Here is a 19,011-nt window from a genome sequence, read left to right on the forward strand (position 1 = left end):
ATATGAGATACAGGTCTGGTTATAGCAAAACCGTCCTCATTTTTTCCCTGTAGTCATTATTTAAGCCGGTTGATCCAGTATCTTGATGTTTTCTAGATTTAAATCTCTTAGATGTTCAACAGCTGCTCCCGAGCATCTTATCAGTCGCTCTTAAAATACATACGCAGTTCACAATGTCTCGCGAGCACGGTGCGCTCCCTGGCAACGCCTACACGGGCCGCACACGCTCGCTGCACAAACACTCCGTAGAATACTACTGAAAAGTGTTTTCCACCACCTACGTCACGTTGCCCTTTTCAGCGCTGATGAAAACAGACTCAACACTGTTATTTTTCATCTCTCCTTCCAATCCGCCGCCCTCCTGCTCACTTCCCGCACATACCACATAAAAACACACACACACACACACACCCTCACACCTTCTGGGTAACAGCAAAAGAAATTTAAAGGTAAAGTCAACGATTCTGTGTGTGTTCTGAAAAAGACCCCTAATGTTTTTTTTTACGCTCCAAGTCTGTTTCTGTCGCGTTCAGTGAAGTGTAATCTGAGCAGCTGTGTAAATCACACAAATACCCTGCTCGATATGTGTATTCAGCTTATTAACTGTATCAATAAATCGGATGTAGACTGTGTGTATAAGCCTATTTCGGTCAGCATTCTCCTCCTCCTTCTCTGTCTGCGTGCGTTTTCTAAATCTCCGTCGCTAGGTGAAACAACAGCAACAACAACCTCCGAGCTGGAACCTACACACTGAAAATGGCAAATTATGTTTGTCTTTTTTATCAGCGCAAGTCATAAAACACAGTCAACATACGTCTTTTACTGTTTTATGCTGCGTTTTTCTTCAGGACACCGTCACTGCATCCTGGCCTTAGCGCCGCCCAAGACATCTGTGATTGGTTTAAAGAAATACAAACAAGCCTTTACAGCAGAATTGATAGTGGATACAAGATGGAAGATTAGAGAAACTAAAACCTGACATCAGTTTCTGAATTTGCTCTGGCTAATATTTTAGTAAACAGTTGCTTAATTACACATTCGCCAGACACAACACGACATGAGCATCCAACTGGAGTTGTTTTCTGGTCACTTCATTAATTCAAGTACTATTTATTTCACACTTTTTTTTTTTTTGTCTCTCCACCAACCCCTGAAAAAACCATTTAAGTCAGTAGCTGTTAGATAATCAGTGTTAATAAATATGCAGGCTGGAAAACCAAAACTGCAAGTAAGAGGCTAAAATCAGTGAAAACATGCAGAGTTGTGTGCATGAAGAGGTTTTCCTAATGAAGGTTTAAATCATAATCTTGAAACTTGTCATTTAATTTCTTGGATCTGAAATGTTGTATTGATGCCATTTCCTCATTCCTCGCAGTGGCAGCAGCGTTCTTGTATGTGACCATCCCTCAGCCTCATGGGATACCGGCCACCGAAGTGTTCGGAGCCATCTGGCTCATGCTGCTGCTGGGCACCGTCCACTGTCAGATCGTCTCCACCAGGACCCCGAAACCTGCCTCCAGCAGCGGGGGGAAGAGACGCAGGTAACCACGGAGAAAAGACAAAAGGGAAACGTAGACAGATAGATAAGATAGACGAGTTTAACGACGAGGAGGGCAAGAAAAAGGAGGACAACATGAAAGCAGGATGTGGTGATGAGTCATCGGAGAGATGAAACCCAAGAGCCCCTCTGAAAAAAAAGGAGGCACAGGAAGAGATAAAGAGAGAGAAACAGAGATAACAAAGGGAGAGATTAGTGGTTATAAATAACACAAGATGGGGGAAGAAAGTTGTGGAAATGAATGAATGTGTCTTTTGTTGCTGTTTGTTTTCTCATCAGCTTCTTTCACTAAAACTCAAAACAGATTAAAGAACGTTTATCATGGAGAGATTCAAAAATCCAAACATCCACTGATTAAAACACTCATCATATTCTTTTTAAACTGTTTATTTATTTGAATCTTTCTATGAAGAATTTTTTTTCTATTTAATCTTTTGTGGATTTGATTTGACTTTTAAAGATAAGAACCGGCTAAGACGATGTTTTCTGGTTTGACTTATGTGGTTTTTTTGTTTTGTTTTTGAAATCTCTCCCTGATAACTCGACTGTCACTTGAGACAAGACAGAGCGTATTTACTGCGTGTGAAAGTAGAAAGTAGTCGGCTACTCTGTGTGTTTTGTCGTGTTTAGATTTGCAGCTTGTGATTCTCTCTGTGTTGGTTCAAAGCTTCAGTTTGCGGCTGCTGTTTCTGGTCCAGAATGTCAATTTTCATACTCTTGGGAAGAAAATTGGACCATGCCACTGTTTTGGAAAGAGGTTTTGGGTTGTTTTTGAGAGTGAAACACACAGTTTGTTCCTTCATCGAATCAACTTTGGGTTTTTTTCATTTAACTTGAGGAAAAAACATGAAAAGGGTACAATTATTTGACACAGAGTTGATTCTGTACATTTTTTTTTTGTCTATTTTTTTTTCCTCTCCCTGTTCTTCAGCTCACTCTTATAGACGTTTTATCTCGTAGACAGAAAGACAAATCAGTCACTCATGGTTAACATGTCATGGATCTCCTGTGGGGAAACACATTTTTAATTTTTTTAACCATTGCTAGGTGAGAGAAAATCTTCATCAACATCCTTTTTCATCCTGCCTTTAAATCTTAGAACACAACTCCTGTCCTACACTTCTCTCCTCTCTGTCCTTTAATGACCAAACCTTTTAGGAAACTGCTAAATACAACTTTTGTGTTAATATCCTGCAAAAGTAGACATGGAACTATAATTTCTTGTATCTTGTAATTGCATCTATCCAAACAAATGTCTCCCTAAACACATTTTCTTTGTACTTTTGTCCAATGTTTACTTGATTTTAATTAAGGGTTTTCATTTTTAATGATTTTGTGTTCAAGATATAAATACATTAAAGTGACTGTCAGTAATAGAATTGTATAAAATTATCTACTTTTGCAGAATAACAACCTAAAAGAGGATTTTGGTGGAATATACCTTTTTATTGTATCACTGTGTCCAGCGGTAACTTGTCTCTGCACTGCGTCAATTTGAAAACTATCTTTTAACACAACAGTAAATTGCAGCCAGGTTCCCGGTGGACACACTGCTGTAGCTCCAAGTCTTGGTAGTCTCCAGGTCTAAGTCTCTCTTCACCCTCTATTCTTTCCACACTGAAGGAAGTTGAGGAAGGCATCTCAGATGGAGGTGCATAGGGAAGGCGACGGGTCTAGCACTACCGATAACACACAGGAGGGGGCGCCACACTCCCACTCAGCCAGCACCACATACAGCCTGGGCGCTCTCTTCCAAGATTTCTGGCATGATATCTGTAAAGCTGGGTGTGTATTTTCGTTTCCCATCTTCCTAAAACGAGATGATGTACAATGACGGGGCTGGGCTTCAGTTTCCAAAACGATCCAGATTCAAATTAGCTCTGCAGATCTTAGATGAATGATTGAATAAATTAACATAAAGAAAGAAAATAATGACATTTTCTCTTGGTAAAAAAGGGAGATACTTTACATCTTTGAATAACACTATAAATTAAAACACCAAATTTACCTTTTGTGTGACGTCAGAAACTGAATCTCAGCCCTGACTGGGACCTAACTGGGCTGCAACATCACTTCTTTTCCTGTCATATTGTAAATCTTTATCCTCAGTTGACTGAATATTTACCAAGAAATTCTAATTGGATGATCAGAAAACAATATATTTTGAACTTCGTTAATTTTCTTAAACTTAATTGACTGTCTCATTCCTGCTGCCTGTTTTGCAGCTGATTTTATGTAAAAGGCATGCTGACTATGTTCAAAGGAAGCATGAGGAGCTGTCTTTACAAAAAAAACCTACTAGCTATGAATGATGATCTTCTAGCTGCCATCAGGATCACTGCTCAAACATCTGTTCTCAGTTTCAGCTCCTCATTCTTCTATTTAAAACGGCTTCAGCAGACTACAACAGTGTGGAACATTTCTGAGTACAAATAACTGCTGATCTATTGATTATCTGCCAAAATCACTTCAAGACAGTCAGTGGATTTTCCTCAGTCATTAAATAGTTCTTGTTTGTGAGATTTTGAGACTTTTTAAAATCACTTTTCACAAGAGAATCAAGACAGAAAAGAACATCACTGATTATTTTCACATTTAAGATGCTATATTTACCATAATTGATGCTTTCATGCATGTAAGAACTCAGTGTTGTACCTCAATTATTAGCTACTGCTCTCCAATGTTGGTGTTGCATCAATGTTCCACAGTGTTGTGTTGAACGCATCCTGTTAGTTTGATTTAACTGCATGTCTGCTTCTAAAACTCAACTTTATTACTAGTAAACTCACCTCTCTGCTCCCTCTGTTTTTATCTAAATATCTATTCATCTGTCTATACACGTCCTTCTTTTTCTATCAATCTCTTGCTCTCTCCATCTCGCCCCTTCCTCCCACTCCACGCCTTCTCTTCCTCCCTCCCGTAAAGATCTAAGAAGTCCAAGCTGTCCATCGACAAGTCGACAGAGACGGACAACGGTTACGTGTCACTGGACGGCCGTGTGACCAATCGCAGCAGCGAGGAAGGGCTTCAGCTCCACGAGCAGCGATGCGATTCGCTAAACAGAGCCGACGAGGTGTGCTGGAACTCGCACGTCCAACCCGCGCACGCTCACGCACCGCGCAGCCCGGGACTGATGCTGGCCAGCGGCAACAAGGTGACGCTTTATTTTCACCACTGATTAATATTACAATTCATCTATCGTCAAAACAGCTGTTGACTTATTTTCTGTTGTCTTGTAGGAGCCAGCGTCAGACGAGGCCTCCAGTGAGGAGGACCCTGAAGCGTCCTACAGCGCCCTCCGTAGAGGAGTAGAGAGAATGAACAGCGACTGTACGCTCCGAAACCGCAAGAACGCACACCATTACAAGAAACACTACGCTGTGGAGGTAAACACACACGCAACACAAGGCGACGTGTTAACTTTTCAGTTTATTCGCTGTGTGTCAGATAAATAAAAACAGGCCATTTCATATTTTTGTTTTTATCTCCGTCTCGTCTACTGTCTGTCAGGACGTCCCCAAGTCCGGCACCAGCTGTAGCTCCAGATGTTCCAGTCTGAGAACTCAGGACTCAGAGAGCACTCGACACGAGTCCGAGACAGAGGACCTGCTGTGGGAAGACTTTCTGCACTGTGCCGAGTGCAGATCATCCTGCACCTCAGAGACAGGTCAGAGATTAAAATACATATATTTAATTAATCATCCTTCATAAATAGATATCTGCAGGTTATTGTATTAAAACTACTGTTGATGCTGTCTTCCTCCACAGAGGGAGAAGGAGGAGGCACACCTGTCTGTGCGCCGGCTAAAAAGGAATACAGAGACGACCCTTTCCATCAGGTCTGTACACACACAGCTTCCACAAAGCTACTGATGAACTTCTCAGGCTCAGTAAGATTTTGATGATTTGCAGTTTGATAAAAGTCTGGGTTACAACTAAATTCGGTCGAGAAGAGTTTCAATGTCTGTGGTACATTTTACAGCTGTTTCAATGTGTAGTTAGAACCTGTTTTGCACTGAAATCACTGTTACTCAAAGTTCAAGCATGTCAAATATTGTAAATTAAAATAAAAAACAATTACACATGTAAATCAAAGGGAGGTGCAAATTACAATTACAGTGCAAAGCATGTATGAAAGTGTTATGTTATTCATTATAAGCAATGAAAAATTGTATAGAAAAACAAGTGTTTTAGTTTGTTTACTTGCTTTCCCGTAGGTCCTGTTAGAGTAATAAGTAAATGTCATGGTGTACGTTTCTTCCTCAGGGTCACGTTCCCTGGCTGCACAGCTCCAACCCCGGCCTGGAGAGAGTAAGCGCCATCGTGTGGGAGGGAAACGAGTGCAAGAAGGCCGACATGTCCGTCCTGGAGATCAGTGGCATGATCATGAACCGAGTGAGTGACAGACAGAGGCGGTGACAAAATATATAAAATATAAAATAATGCATACTTTGGATGTTCTACTTGTCTACTTGTGGAACTGAAGGAAATAAAATGTCTCTCTGCAGGTGAATCTCTACACTCCAGGTATTGGTTACCAGGTGTTTGGGAACCTGGTTTCTGTGACCCTCGGCCTCACGCCTTTTGCTTACAGGTACTGAACACAAAACAAACTGAGCCAGCCCTTTACAAAATTTACCTTTTTAGTAATTAAAAGCAATTAAATTAACAGAAAAGAAATTGAACTGGACAAATGTTTTCAGTTGATGGAAAAAGTTATTAATTTTCTTCATATTTACATTGAAAGTCTTATTTTTGACAATAAGTCATATTTCACTTATATTTCTCCTCTCTTGCAGGCTGTCTCAGTACCGCGATTTGGATCAGCTGACCACACTCTCAGCCAATGAGCTGCTGTCTGTGGCGCTGGGAGGCGGGTCCGGATCAGATGCCTTGGTTATCACCATGGTAACACTGAGCTTCTTGGTGCGCGTTTGCCTTATATGGCTCTTCTTCTTCCTGCTCAGCGTAGCGGAGAGGACCTACAAACAGGTGAGATCAATAAACTGTGTAGACTTTGACTGCAGTATTTAAAATTTAATAGTAGTTTATTAATTATTATACATTTTTATTTTTTTGTTTGTTTCAGAGGCTACTGTTTGCCAAACTGTTTGGTCACCTGACTTCGGCCCGCAGAGCCAGGAAGTCTGAGGTTCCCCATTTTAGACTGAAGAAAGTTCAGAACATCAAGATGTGGCTGTCGCTACGCTCCTACCTCAAGGTGCTTCACTCTCAACTGTCTTGCAAAGTGTCCTTTAGTGTTTTTTAGATTTAGTCAAGTTTAAGTCAAGACTGATTATTTGGCAACAATCGTAGATAATGAATTAAGTAAAGATGCTGTTAAACTGGAAAAATGTACATTAATGTTTGCTTTTAGAGCTGAAACGATTAATCAATCAGTCAACTGAAAATTAATCAGCAAAACTAACAAACAGATATTTGCTGGTTGCAGCTTCTCAAATGTGAGGATTTGAAGCTTTTATGTGTCACACATGATAGTAAACTGAATATTTTTGGATTTTGAAACAAAACAATAACAGGCATTTTTCATTATTAGCATTTTATAGACAAAACAATTACTCGAGAATATCTGCGGATTAATTGAAAATAATTGTTAGTTGCAGCACTGTTTGCTTTCGCAACATTTCTGTTGATTTGGGAGTCGGACAAATTCAGTTCTAACAAATCAAACAGTTGGAAACAAAAAGATTAAATAGTTCTGAACTGTTGTATTTGCAGAGACGGGGTCCTCAGCGGTCAGTGGACGTGATCGTGTCATCGGCCTTCCTGCTCACTTTATCTGTCGTCTTCATCTGCTGTGCCCAGGTAGAACTAGTAGTACTAGTATATCCATATGAAACTGGTCTGCTTAGTGCCTCTAAACAGGTAGCATTAAAGGACAGATTCACAATTTCTGTAAGCATCCCTTCTGTTCATACTGACCATTAGAGGATCCCTTCATAATGCACTTACAATGTAAGTGACGGGGGACAAAATCCACAGTCCTCCTCCTGTGGAAAAATGTATCTGAAGGTCTATTTGAAGTTAATATGAATCTTAAACTGTCCAAATTAGTCAAATCAAGTCAATATCTTTCTGTCCATCGAGACATAGTGAGGGACATTTTTTACTAAAAGAGACTAACTGTGGCAGATATCCACTTTATTTGTTTAACTCAGACATCTGACACCTCATATTATCTTCAGATAAACTTTTTTTTTAGACAATGTTTATGTGGGCACCTGACTATTATTTTAAAGACATTTTAGAGTTGAAAAATTGTGAACCTGTGATTTATTGATGCTCCTCATGCTGTGTGACAACAAACCCAGCATTTCCCTCGTGTGTGATGTTCTTAACTCTCTCCCTCCAGTTGCTCCACGTCCATGAAACATTCCTGGAGTGTCACTATAACTGGGAGCTGGTGATCTGGTGCTCCAGTCTGTCTCTGTTCCTGCTCAGGTTCGTCACTCTGGGCTCCGAGACCAGCAAGAAGTACAGTAACACCTCCATACTGCTCACAGAACAGGTAAATACACAGAAAATAACGCATGACTACACAGATATGTCTTCAAACACTGACATCATTCAATCAATGATGTGTTTGACAGATCAACCTGTATCTGAAGATGGAGAAGAAGCCCAATAAGAAAGAGGAGCTGACACTGGTCAACAACGTCTTAAAACTGGCTACCAAACTACTCAAGGTACAGACTGACACTCCTTCAAAACCACAGAGCAACTTTTTAGAAGTAACTTTTAGATTTGTCTAATAATTTATCCTCTTTCTTCCTTTCACCAGGAGTTGGACACTCCCTTCAGGTTGTACGGTTTGACTATGAACCCTCTGCTCTACAACATCACCCAGGTGGTCATCTTGTCCGCCGTGTCGGGAGTCATATCTGACCTATTAGGATTTAACCTGAAGGTAAATATGTGACCGAGAGCTTTGTTGTTCTCAGTAGGTTGAAAGGCTAATTTTAGTTTAAATCAATAAATGTTCTGACTCAATAGTTTACGCCCAGTCTGTGACTGTCTGCTCTCTGTCACCAAAGTTCAATTAGTTAAGTTCATTCAAGGCAACGAATTTATTCCACTTCTGTTTTATAACTGTCTGAAGACAAATCTGTGTCTCTTCTGGAGCCATTTATACTCAAATAAAGGAGGGTTATTTCAAATTGGATGCTGAAACAGCCAAATGATCATATATTATTTTCTGGAGGATGCTGTCATAGTTTATTAGAATAGCTGGATAAGATGCTGCAACTTGACTTGCAGTTTGTCCCAGTGGCCACTCGCAGTTCTGCACAGCAAGCGTGTCAGAAACGTTTTTCACATGCAACAGATACGCTCTTGTTTTAATCTATGCAGCTGTCTGTACGGGCTCCATGCAGGCTCACGTTTCACAAGCATAACCGCAACCTGAAGTGTTCATTTATGCTTTGAGTCTTTTATTTTTCTCCGTTTTACGTGTGTCAGGCTCTGAGCGCTTCCACCACTCGGGCTTTGAAACACTTGTAACGGGACTATATTTTTACATCATGGTATTTCTGAAAACTGGACACCTACTGAAGACTTTCATTATCACAGCAGGACACATAAAACATATTTACTGTATGTTACATATCAGTTAAGAAATCAAACAGAAGTTTTGTGTGTAAATCATGTTTTTGTCTTTTCTTGCTGTTCACAGCTGTGGAAGATCAAATCGTGACAGTGAACAGAGAAACGGCGTTGACCCTTCACTCTCACTGACTGAAAGACTGCACGTCAGTCTCGACATATCAGAGTGCTTTGACCTTCAACGTTCCCACTTTGTGCAATTCACAAACTATTTATTTACCCACTCAGTGTTTTACTTAGGTTTTATTTGAATTCTAGTTTGTTTCATATTGTGTTTTACGACACAAAACAATGCTCTATTTTAACTGTCAACAAAAAGTGTTAGTATTATTATATAAAGCATAAATTATTATTATTGTGATGGTTTAGGTTCTCAGCTGTGTTTGCGACAGTTCGGTTTTCATTTCAGCTCGTCAGATGTTTGAAGTCGAGATGAGCTGCAATATTAAGCTGCGGTTAGAGCAAACATCATTTATGTGTAACTTCTGTGTTTTTATTTGCTGAAAGTTATTATTTATATGTCGAGTGAGTTTCAAAGCAAAAACTTCAGTTTCTGTTACGGTTACCTGTTTTCAATAAGTACATACATGTTATTCCAGTGGCTTTCTTCCAACGGCAAAACAATCGAGACCATCATTTCTATGACATTTTTACGCTGAAGTATTAATATGTTTTAAAAAAAAAAAAAAAACATGAACCAACTACAGTTAGAAACCTGGCTGGTCTGGCAAAGAAAACGGTCACCTGAGATTAATGACGACAGATATGTTTGCTATAATCCGTCTGTATTGTGAGTTCTCATCACCTCGGTTTCTCATAATTAATTTGGAGCTACTGTCTACTCCCTGATTTATGCCGCAGCCCAGATATAAAAGTAGAAAATGTAAATTATGACATTTACATATCCGTTAAAGTCCACAGCTCCGTTTTTCATTTACTGACGTACCTGAGAGTTTTGTTCTCACCGGGGAAAAGATGACATGCTGGTCGACACTGCAAAAAAAAAAACAATCATCCAGTTAATGGAAATAACAAAACATGGCAGAAATGTGACATTTACATTAAGAAATGTAAACATAATCATTACAGACGTGCAGGCTTGTATGTAGACGTACAGGTAAAGTTAATGGTTCTTCATCGCAGCCGGCGTGAAATAAGAAAATCCCTTTTTTATTTATTTTTAGTCTCGATCGTCATCACTCTGCTTTATTTTGTTGCTTTTTGAGTTCAATGGGTTTAAGTTTCATGCCTCATATCTCAGTGGGTTTGACAGTATTTTCAATAACACGTGTAAGTGGTGACATTTTCACGTGACGTCCGTTTAAACACGCAGGTAATGAAACAAATCAAGATGTTGGCAGAGCTTGATGGGCTTTAGTTCAGCGCAGATTTCTTTTAGGACGTCGGCCTTATTCCTGCATGTGAAACTATTTCCTAAATTATTCTTTAATCTTTGACAAAAGGACAAAAAGTCTTTAGTTTCAGGTTTAAAAGAGAAATCTGATCAGAACTTCTTGTTTTTCTGCTTGATTTGTTGTTTCTGTCAATTTTAGAGCTGCAACGATGAAAACTAATTGGCAATTATTTTGATAATAAATCTTTTTTTTTTCTGTCATTTTTGAAGCAAAATACTGTTTGGTTCAAGCTTCTAAAAATGTGACGGTTTGTTATTTTTCTTTGTCATATTTGACAGATAATTGAAGATCTGAAGGTTTTGGACGGTTACACAAAATAAGCCAATTAATGACATCACTCAGACATATTAAACGCCATTTTCTAAACTTTTTTGGTGTTTAATTAACTAAACACGTAATCGAGAAAATAATTGGCAGATTAATCGATGATGAAAATCATCTTTAGTTGCAGCTCTGGTCAATTTACACAGATTTGTTTGTCAAACTGAGACTCAGTCTATTCAGGGAGAGTCAGGTTTTGGGAAATCTGTTGTTGAATTGTTCCATTTAAAAATAAGTAATGAACACGGAGTCCAACTACAGTACCTGCATAAAATAATACAATCTTTGCTCTCTGGAGCTCTTCTTTGACAGAAAAGGCGACATTTTAGTGGAATTTTCTGGATTTCTTTGTGTCATATTTGTGTTGCAGCTCAGTTTAAAACCTTGAAATGTATTTTGTCACTGAGAGTCGAGGCTTGATGCTGTATCTCATATATCATAACGACAAGAAAGTAGTTTTACCTCCTGACTGACTGATTCATCTGCTAGATTCAAACATTTTTCGGTCGGTCAGTCTTGTGTCCATCAGTATTAGTTTGTTCCATCAATTCAAACAGTTCAGAAATTCAGTGGATTTTGGTATCAAACTCCTGCAGTTCAAGTAGATTCATGTGCATGACATTAGACAAGTCTGTTAGCGTCTGCCTGTTGAAGGCTTTTTATACACTGCAGTTAAAAAAGTGTCTGAACGTGAATGAAACATGCACTTTAAAAAGACAGATTTTTAAAAATGGAGGAAGAAAAGAAGTTACATCTTATTTCATTGTCAAGAGATTTTTTTTTTTTTTGTACCTCACCTGCTTGGCACAGTGTGTTAGTGTGTGTGTGTGTGTTTGTTTGAGCGTTTGCTGTTAAAGCCAATGCTAGCTCTGAACTTCAAAATATTGTATCGACAATTTGCATCACTCTCTGAAGTAGATCCTACATGGTACGTGAAGTTATCATGCCCTCAGAAAACATCTTAAAATGTGATTAAAATGCTGACACACAAGTCGTTGCCTCGGTTAAGGAGTTAGCATGTTGCTAACTGGAACTAACTTCATACATGAAAATGCTAGCATAATCATCTTCGTGTGTTTGAGGAGGAAGACCAAAGTGCTTACTTTTACTGTCTGTGTTTGTTTGTCTCTGCTGGAAAAAGAATGTATTTGCAGCGTTATGCTTTAAATCTATTTGTTTCCCTTTGGAAATACTTTAAGTTGTATCGTATGTTTTCTTTTTGGCATTGCGCTTTTTGTTCTTTCATTATTCATCTGTAAAGGTTGTTCTGTTCCTCACGCTCGTTGGAAAGAAGAGGCACGTTTTACTGTGTTTTTGAAGGAACAAAGAAGTTTGAAATGTTTGAAAATGAATCTAGGTAAAAGGACTCTATGTTGTGATTCTGTTTTAAAAGAGTCTGAATATTTAGATTTAGATTTTTTTGTGAACTGTTCTGTCCACAAGGTCTACATTTTTATAAGAAAATAAAAAGAAATGGATGTTGACGTGCTGGCTCATTTCTCGTCTTTTCAGTATTAAAAGACAAATTATTCAGGAAAAAAAAACAGAATAAATGAGGAGACTTAACAAAAGCAGATGTTTCCATACTGCTGATACAACTATTATTATTATTATATTAACTAAGCAATTAACATCCCACAAAGATCTGTGATTAAAAATGATGAAAGGACACAGCTGACCTTGATTATAGATCAAGAGAAGATCACGTGACAGAGGAGCATTGAAGTCGTGGTGGCAACCAAACATAAACTGTCTTAGTAAACCATTAACAGCCATTTCCATTTTTATAATATATTCAGGCAGAAGATTAAAAGAGTTTGGGACAAATTAAGCTAATCTCTAAATGATATAAATGTTTAGTGAGATGAAACGAGATTGGGAATGAGATATGGTTTTATGAATTTTCAGCGTTGCTATAAAGAAAAAATCAATATAAGAACAGATATTCTTACTTACCTTCAGTGGTATCTGGTCATGCAGACAGTTTGGGTTTAAGTTGGTTTCCATGTCTGTGATTTCTGTCGCAACCTGAGAACAGAGATGAAAAGTATTCAGTTTGTGGTTCTAACAAAATTAAAACACTGCGGGCATTCATTCACTGTGGTTTTAATATGTGTAAACAATCAGCAATTATCACCTGCTGAATGTTAAAGGCACAAAAAACATGGTTTAAATGTACTGAGAAAATCATTAAAAGTTACACAAAACATATCACCGTACTATGATTTATTATGACTCTATATATGTGCAGATACCAGGACAAAACATCCAAACTAGCACAGTTAGGAGAAACTCTGGAAAATAGAGGATGTGTCGGTACGAATTTCAGGACTTTTAAGACTAATTCAAAAAGCATTTTAGTGCTAAAAGTAGCTCTAAGTCTGAGAAGTTGGAGATAGTCCAGGAGCCATATTCACAAAGTAGAAGTCTTCCAAAGTGGCACTAAAAGTTCCTATTAGTTTCCTCTAAAGATAAATTCATAAAGCTGCTGAGAGTAATAAACTTTTACTGAGGAACTGAGAAAACTCTGAGACGAGGAGGGCTTGACGTTGTTGCTACAGATGACATCATGTCTCATGAATGGACTTAATCACTATCTCCACAGTGATTAAGGTGACCGTCAGTGTATGTTCAGGAAAATATTCATCAGCACACAGGAACGTGATGAGATTAGTTGAATTTTCCAAAACCCTGCTGCGAGGAGGCTCATCACCTGCATCCGTTGAGGAGGTCTTAGTGACTAATGAGTCTTCTGGACTTCCTCTAACTTCTCCCAGACGTAGGAGCTACTGTTTGCTTTAAAATGCTTTGTGGATGAGTTTTAGACCAAAACTTAGGAGTCCTGAAGTAAGGACTGACATGACCCTTATTTTTTTAGGAGTTTCTCCTAGTTTGGCCATTTAGGAGAAACTTTTAGCTTTAGGATGTTTTGTGAATATTTTTGAAAAAATTCAACCATAATGATGTTTGTAAAGCATACTTTGATGGCAGATCAGTTAATAAGGAGCCAATCAGTCTACCAAAGCACTAAAACAACACAGTAAAACCAGAAATGATGGTTTACGCAACTCTCCATGACTTGAATACTGGAAAAATGCAGTTTGGAGCACTGATTAGCTTAAAGTATAACCAGAATTACCCATCAAATCAAAAATACGCTTTCAGGCTCCATTTTGTTCGACAGCTGAAGCGTAGGCTCACATAAATAAATAAATAAATAAATGAATAAAGCTGGTTTCATGGCCTTCACTGGATTACCCAGTAAAATAGGCACTAAATGTAGAGTTATCCCATCAAAGGATGAAGATTTGTTCCATCAACTGGAAAAAATATCTCAGTATGAACATGTAGATGGTTTTTGATGTCAGATACAATCTACTTCACAGTATTTTGTTTTCTTACATGGATGAAATTTGGAACGTTTATAAAATATTCTAAATATCTGTCCATGAAATCTATAAATCTATCTAATCACGCCCTGTGTATTGATGAATTGACCAATCACTGTGGAGATAGTGATGAAGATCATTAATAAAACATGATGTCATCCATTGTAACCATTACAATCCTGCTTCTTCACTTAGCCGAGGAGTTTCCTCGGTTCCTCTTAGAGCTGCAACTAACAATGATCTTTGTTATCAAAAATAACCTGTTGATTGTTTTCTCGATTAATCAATTAGTCATTTGGTCTATAAAATGGTGACAATGTCAATCACTGTTTCCCAAAGCCCAAGATCAACCTACAATGTCTTGTTTTGTCCCGACCAGCAGTCCACAACCCAAAGATCTTCAGTTTATTATCATAGAGGACAAAAAAACACAGAAAATATTCACATTTGAGAAGCTGGAATGAGAGAATTTGGACATTTGTTTTTAAAAAAGTGACTCAAAACAGAAGGACTGTGTTGTTTTGTCCTCAAGTGTTAATAGTATGGTTCAAGTGATCATTTTTAACTCCTCATGGGTCTAATTTACATGATCTACCTGGTACTTTGTTTTGGTTCAATAAAACAAATGTTCATTTGGGCACTTGACTGTTATTTTAAGACAGACTTGAAAAACTATGAACTTGTCCTTTAAGGGTCCCTGGAGGTTTGACTTTTGGCTATATTGTGACTGCAAGTGTTTTAATCATGTATTTGGACAGTTGTAATCAAAAATTTAGCCTAGGTAATGTAGTTAAGGTCACAGTAATTCATCCTGTTTGACTGACAACTGTAAACTGCATATTTGAGTTTAACCCAACAAGAAACCAAATGGTTTGTTTGAGCTAATAGCTAAAGGTGCACTAAATCAATTTAACTCAACACAACAACCCAATAAATCCCAAAACAAAGTGTGTTCGTGAGTCAGAGGGTTGGACAGAGAGAATACCAATATGTCAGGACAAACCTTCTACTGCAACTATAAAATATGTTTATGTAACAAATAACTTGGCTAATTGAAGAAAACTCACCTGTCTGGAGCCGCCGCGCCGCCTCCTGCACTCCTTTCCAAACAGTTTGTGTTTTGTGCGGCCAAAATCCGCAATACAAACAATTATAATTTCTTTCAGTAACTTGTGATAAAGCCCCTGGACTTTTATGGTGATAAAACCGGCCAAATATGCGGGTTTATCATGAACCGTTCAACGCTACTTGAAGGTGTGTCGCTATTTTCACAAAGCTAACAAGCTAACTAAGCTAACGTTTAACTGATGACCTTTGACCCAGCAGCTTAAAACAGAAAATAAAAATGAAGTTTAAATTAAAAACAAAACATCAGAGCAAGACTTTTTTTAGTATCGATTAATGTGTCAATATTTTTTCGATAAATCTAAAATTAAATGGCAGAAAATTGTTTTTAAAATATATTTAAAAAAAGAATAAATCCAAAGCTGTTGGTGACGTTTGGTCCGACCAGCTGTCCAAAAGTCAGATATATTTAATTTACAATTATTTAAAACAGAAAAACCGCATTCTCAAAGAGTTTGATTTGATATATATGTATATAATAAATACTCTATATCACTATATTTATTTTTATATTACATATATGTCCTATGTTATTGCTGTGCAATGTCATTTGTGTATTTATGTGAAATGTCTTTCTGAAAATCTATTTTTTTTGGAACTGAAACCCGCAAATATTGTGCAACAGTAATCAATAAAATCCAATCAAAAAAAGTTGGTGGTTAATTATTTTTAAATGAACAATTTATCAATTAATCTACGTCATTATTTCAGAACTAATCTGAACTATTGTCGCTTTGTTTGGTTGTTTTAGCAGATGCAGGTCAATTATTTAGCATATTAAGAATAACAGTGTACAGGAGACCAGCTTTTTAAGTCATGTTTTAGTTTCGCACACATACCAACCACTAATAAGACAACATGACAGATTCAAAAAACTTTTTTATTAGAACAATACAGCAGATATAAAGGTCTATTGCAATCAAACACTCCCATCAGAACGGAACGTGTGCTTCAACAGACAATATGCGCTCCCCAAGAGAAATAAATTAATATAAGCCAGATCAAATAAAAACAGAAAATGAGGAAAAGAAGAAGAAGAAAAAAAAAAACATAAAGTAGTTGAAGATAGTAGATGAAAATGAGACAGAAGTAGATGAAATTTCTTTTTTTTCTTCAAAGCAAAGTGTGATGCAAAGAAGAGACGCTGATCACTCAAATAGTAATTCAACTTGCCGCCATCAAACAGGAACTCGCAAACCTAAATTTAACTTCAAACAATAATAGAATTACAGTTTAAGACAAGCTCAGAATATAAGCATTTTCCACTGTGCAGGTGCAAGATTTTGGTATTGCCAGAAAACAATAACATTTTAAAAACATCACCATGTATTAATCTCAAAGTGAAGTCTCTGTTTCTGTTCAGGTGCCCTTAAATTATTTTTGAGAACATCTCCGGGTGTTTTTGAGGACACTTCATGTTGGGGTTTTTTTGCTATTTTTATTTAGGGGCCCTCGCCTCACATGATCTCTGGCCGAACGACAGAGATAATGGATGAGAGAAAAGAAAAGAAAAACTGGAATTAAAGCTTGCGATAATAATAATAATAATACCAAAAACAACAGTGGATAAATTAAAATATACAATCCATACCAATCAAAAAGAAAAACATGTTCAGTATCATTCTGTGTGGAAGTGAATCTTATCAACTGTCACAGACGTCAGGACAACAATAAACTGTATGATTTATGTATTGATGCTGCAGATTTGGGGCCTTGTTTTTAAAAAATATCCTTTAGTTGTCTTTGTGTGATTAAAGGAATAAAAAAGAAAAGAATAAACTTATATTGGTGGCATAGAAGTCTGTTTTATCTTTAGACATGTCAGACAATTTACAGTAAAAAGATAAATGAAAACGGCTACATATTAGGATGATTCTTTTATATATCATAGACTTAAGATTTGGTTTCAAGCACAAATGTTCACATGAGAACATTTTATTCGTGAGGGGCCCCCCCCCGAGATTTTAAAAATCAGTGATCCAACTGTGTGATGCTCGACGAACATGAGGCCGCAGGTTGAAGACAAAAGGTGAGAAAAAACAATAATTCTGTTTGGAGATCAGAAAAAGTGACTCTGAGCTCATTTCACACCTGCACTGGAGATCAGATTCAGATGTTGTGCCTTATATTTCCTCCTCATCCTCACTGCTTATCTTTGCATATTCAGACTAAATGAAGTTGTTGTTTGAAGCGTTTCCCTCCAATCGCAGAATATACTTTCCACTGCTCCTTCTCATCTTTAACTGATTCATCATCTAACATATTTATTTATTCAGTATCTTGCCATCATCTTATAACATCTTTTTTTGTTCTTTTTTTTAATATATATTTCATACAAATCTATAACCCAAAATTTAGAAATCTTATTTACATGGAAAAGTTTTTTTTTTCTTTTAAAAGTGACTATTAAGCCTCCCCACAAACCAACCCTCATCCCCAACAAATCCCCCATCTCCCCCTTCAACTTTCACAATCATGGAAGAAAGACATTTTCCACTTGATTCTTTTTTTTTTTCATATTTGAATGCTCTGAAGTGTGACTTGGAAAACAGCATTCAGCAAGAAAACACCCCAAAAATGTATTTTTTTTTCTTTTTTTTTTTTAAAGCCACAATTATGTTTCCTCTTCAAATCAAACCATGAAAAAGTCAGAACTCAACACAGAAGAAAATGAAGAATTATTGAAGGGAGGTTTTGAGCTCCTCCCGAACAAACGGAGATACTTCCTGGAAAGAGTCTCAAAAACTGGTTTAGAAAACACACCGTCTTGGAAGTGGATTTATAGTCGGAGCAAAAAGAGCCAGAGGAGGTGAGGGTGTGGACAGACAGACAGACAGACAGACAGACGGAGGGACAGAGAGAGAACAAAAAAAAAACCCTTGTCAGTCAGTTTTAATAGCGCCCCCTGGGAGGCCATCCTGTGTATTACGCACACAGACACACACCAGACGAGCCGCTCGGGCCTTCAGTTTGGGGGGAGAGCGTGTGTGTGCCTGTTTGAGGAGCATGTGTGTGTAATTCTGTGCATATTATTAGAACCAGTGACTCCCCGTAAAAATGTGTGTGAGTGAATGAGTGAGTCAGTATGTGTGTGTGTGTGTGTGTGTGTGTATGTGTTTGTCTGTTAGAGAGTGCCGTCCTCGGCGCAGCCCGCTCCCGCCGTGTAGCGAAACTCTTGCAGGTTGGAGACACCGTGGAAATGAACGAAAGCCCCGGCGACCACCAAGATGTGGAACAACTGGTGAGAGTGGAACTACGAGAGAGAGAGGGACAAAGACAGAGAGAGAGAGAGAGAAAGGTAAATTAAATGCGCGTTTAGATTTAACACAAATACGAGATAACAGCTTCTACTTTGAGGTTGCGTCCACTTACCCAGATGTCACACTTGCCGGGGAAGAACCTCTCCGGGATGCGAGCGGCGTACAAACAGGCTCCGGTGATGTAGAGCGTTGCCATCAGCAGCAGCCAGCCCATCTGACCCATGGTGGTCGCTTTGATCAGACCCTCGCTGATGACAAAGTGCAGGGTGGGAACCACGCCGCTCAGACCCAGACCCACAAACACACCTAAAACAGGAAGA

The 19,011-nt window shown here is 38.1% G+C and overlaps 2 protein-coding genes across 4 annotated transcripts in view; one reads left to right on the forward strand and one right to left on the reverse strand.

The window, feature by feature from the left end:
- Positions 1–12,401, forward strand: part of LOC137175530 (protein PHTF2-like) — a 52,211-nt gene extending 39,810 nt beyond the window's left edge. For 2 of the 3 annotated variants that reach the window (XM_067581221.1, XM_067581222.1), the window contains 15 exons: positions 1,376–1,541; positions 3,182–3,343; positions 4,484–4,712; positions 4,798–4,944; positions 5,069–5,225; positions 5,327–5,397; positions 5,825–5,953; positions 6,067–6,152; positions 6,358–6,550; positions 6,648–6,779; positions 7,298–7,384; positions 7,932–8,087; positions 8,170–8,265; positions 8,361–8,486; positions 9,252–12,401. In XM_067581221.1, coding sequence (XP_067437322.1) covers positions 1,376–1,541; positions 3,182–3,343; positions 4,484–4,712; positions 4,798–4,944; positions 5,069–5,225; positions 5,327–5,397; positions 5,825–5,953; positions 6,067–6,152; positions 6,358–6,550; positions 6,648–6,779; positions 7,298–7,384; positions 7,932–8,087; positions 8,170–8,265; positions 8,361–8,486; positions 9,252–9,272 — 1,958 coding nt within the window. In that variant the 3' untranslated portion in view covers positions 9,273–12,401. The remainder of the gene's footprint in view (positions 1–1,375; positions 1,542–3,181; positions 3,344–4,483; positions 4,713–4,797; positions 4,945–5,068; positions 5,226–5,326; positions 5,398–5,824; positions 5,954–6,066; positions 6,153–6,357; positions 6,551–6,647; positions 6,780–7,297; positions 7,385–7,931; positions 8,088–8,169; positions 8,266–8,360; positions 8,487–9,251) is intronic. The other variant, XM_067581223.1, reaches the window with a different exon arrangement.
- Positions 12,402–16,292: 3,891 nt separating this feature from the next.
- Positions 16,293–19,011, reverse strand: part of adipor2 (adiponectin receptor 2) — a 34,512-nt gene continuing 31,793 nt past the window's right edge. The window contains exons 8-9 of the mRNA XM_067581235.1: positions 18,804–18,997; positions 16,293–18,684 (exon numbers count right to left, since the gene is read on the reverse strand). Coding sequence (XP_067437336.1) covers positions 18,556–18,684; positions 18,804–18,997 — 323 coding nt within the window. The 3' untranslated portion in view covers positions 16,293–18,555. The remainder of the gene's footprint in view (positions 18,685–18,803; positions 18,998–19,011) is intronic.

Source organism: Thunnus thynnus, chromosome 23 (genome assembly GCF_963924715.1).
Source record: "Thunnus thynnus chromosome 23, fThuThy2.1, whole genome shotgun sequence".
Lineage (NCBI taxonomy): Eukaryota > Metazoa > Chordata > Actinopteri > Scombriformes > Scombridae > Thunnus > Thunnus thynnus.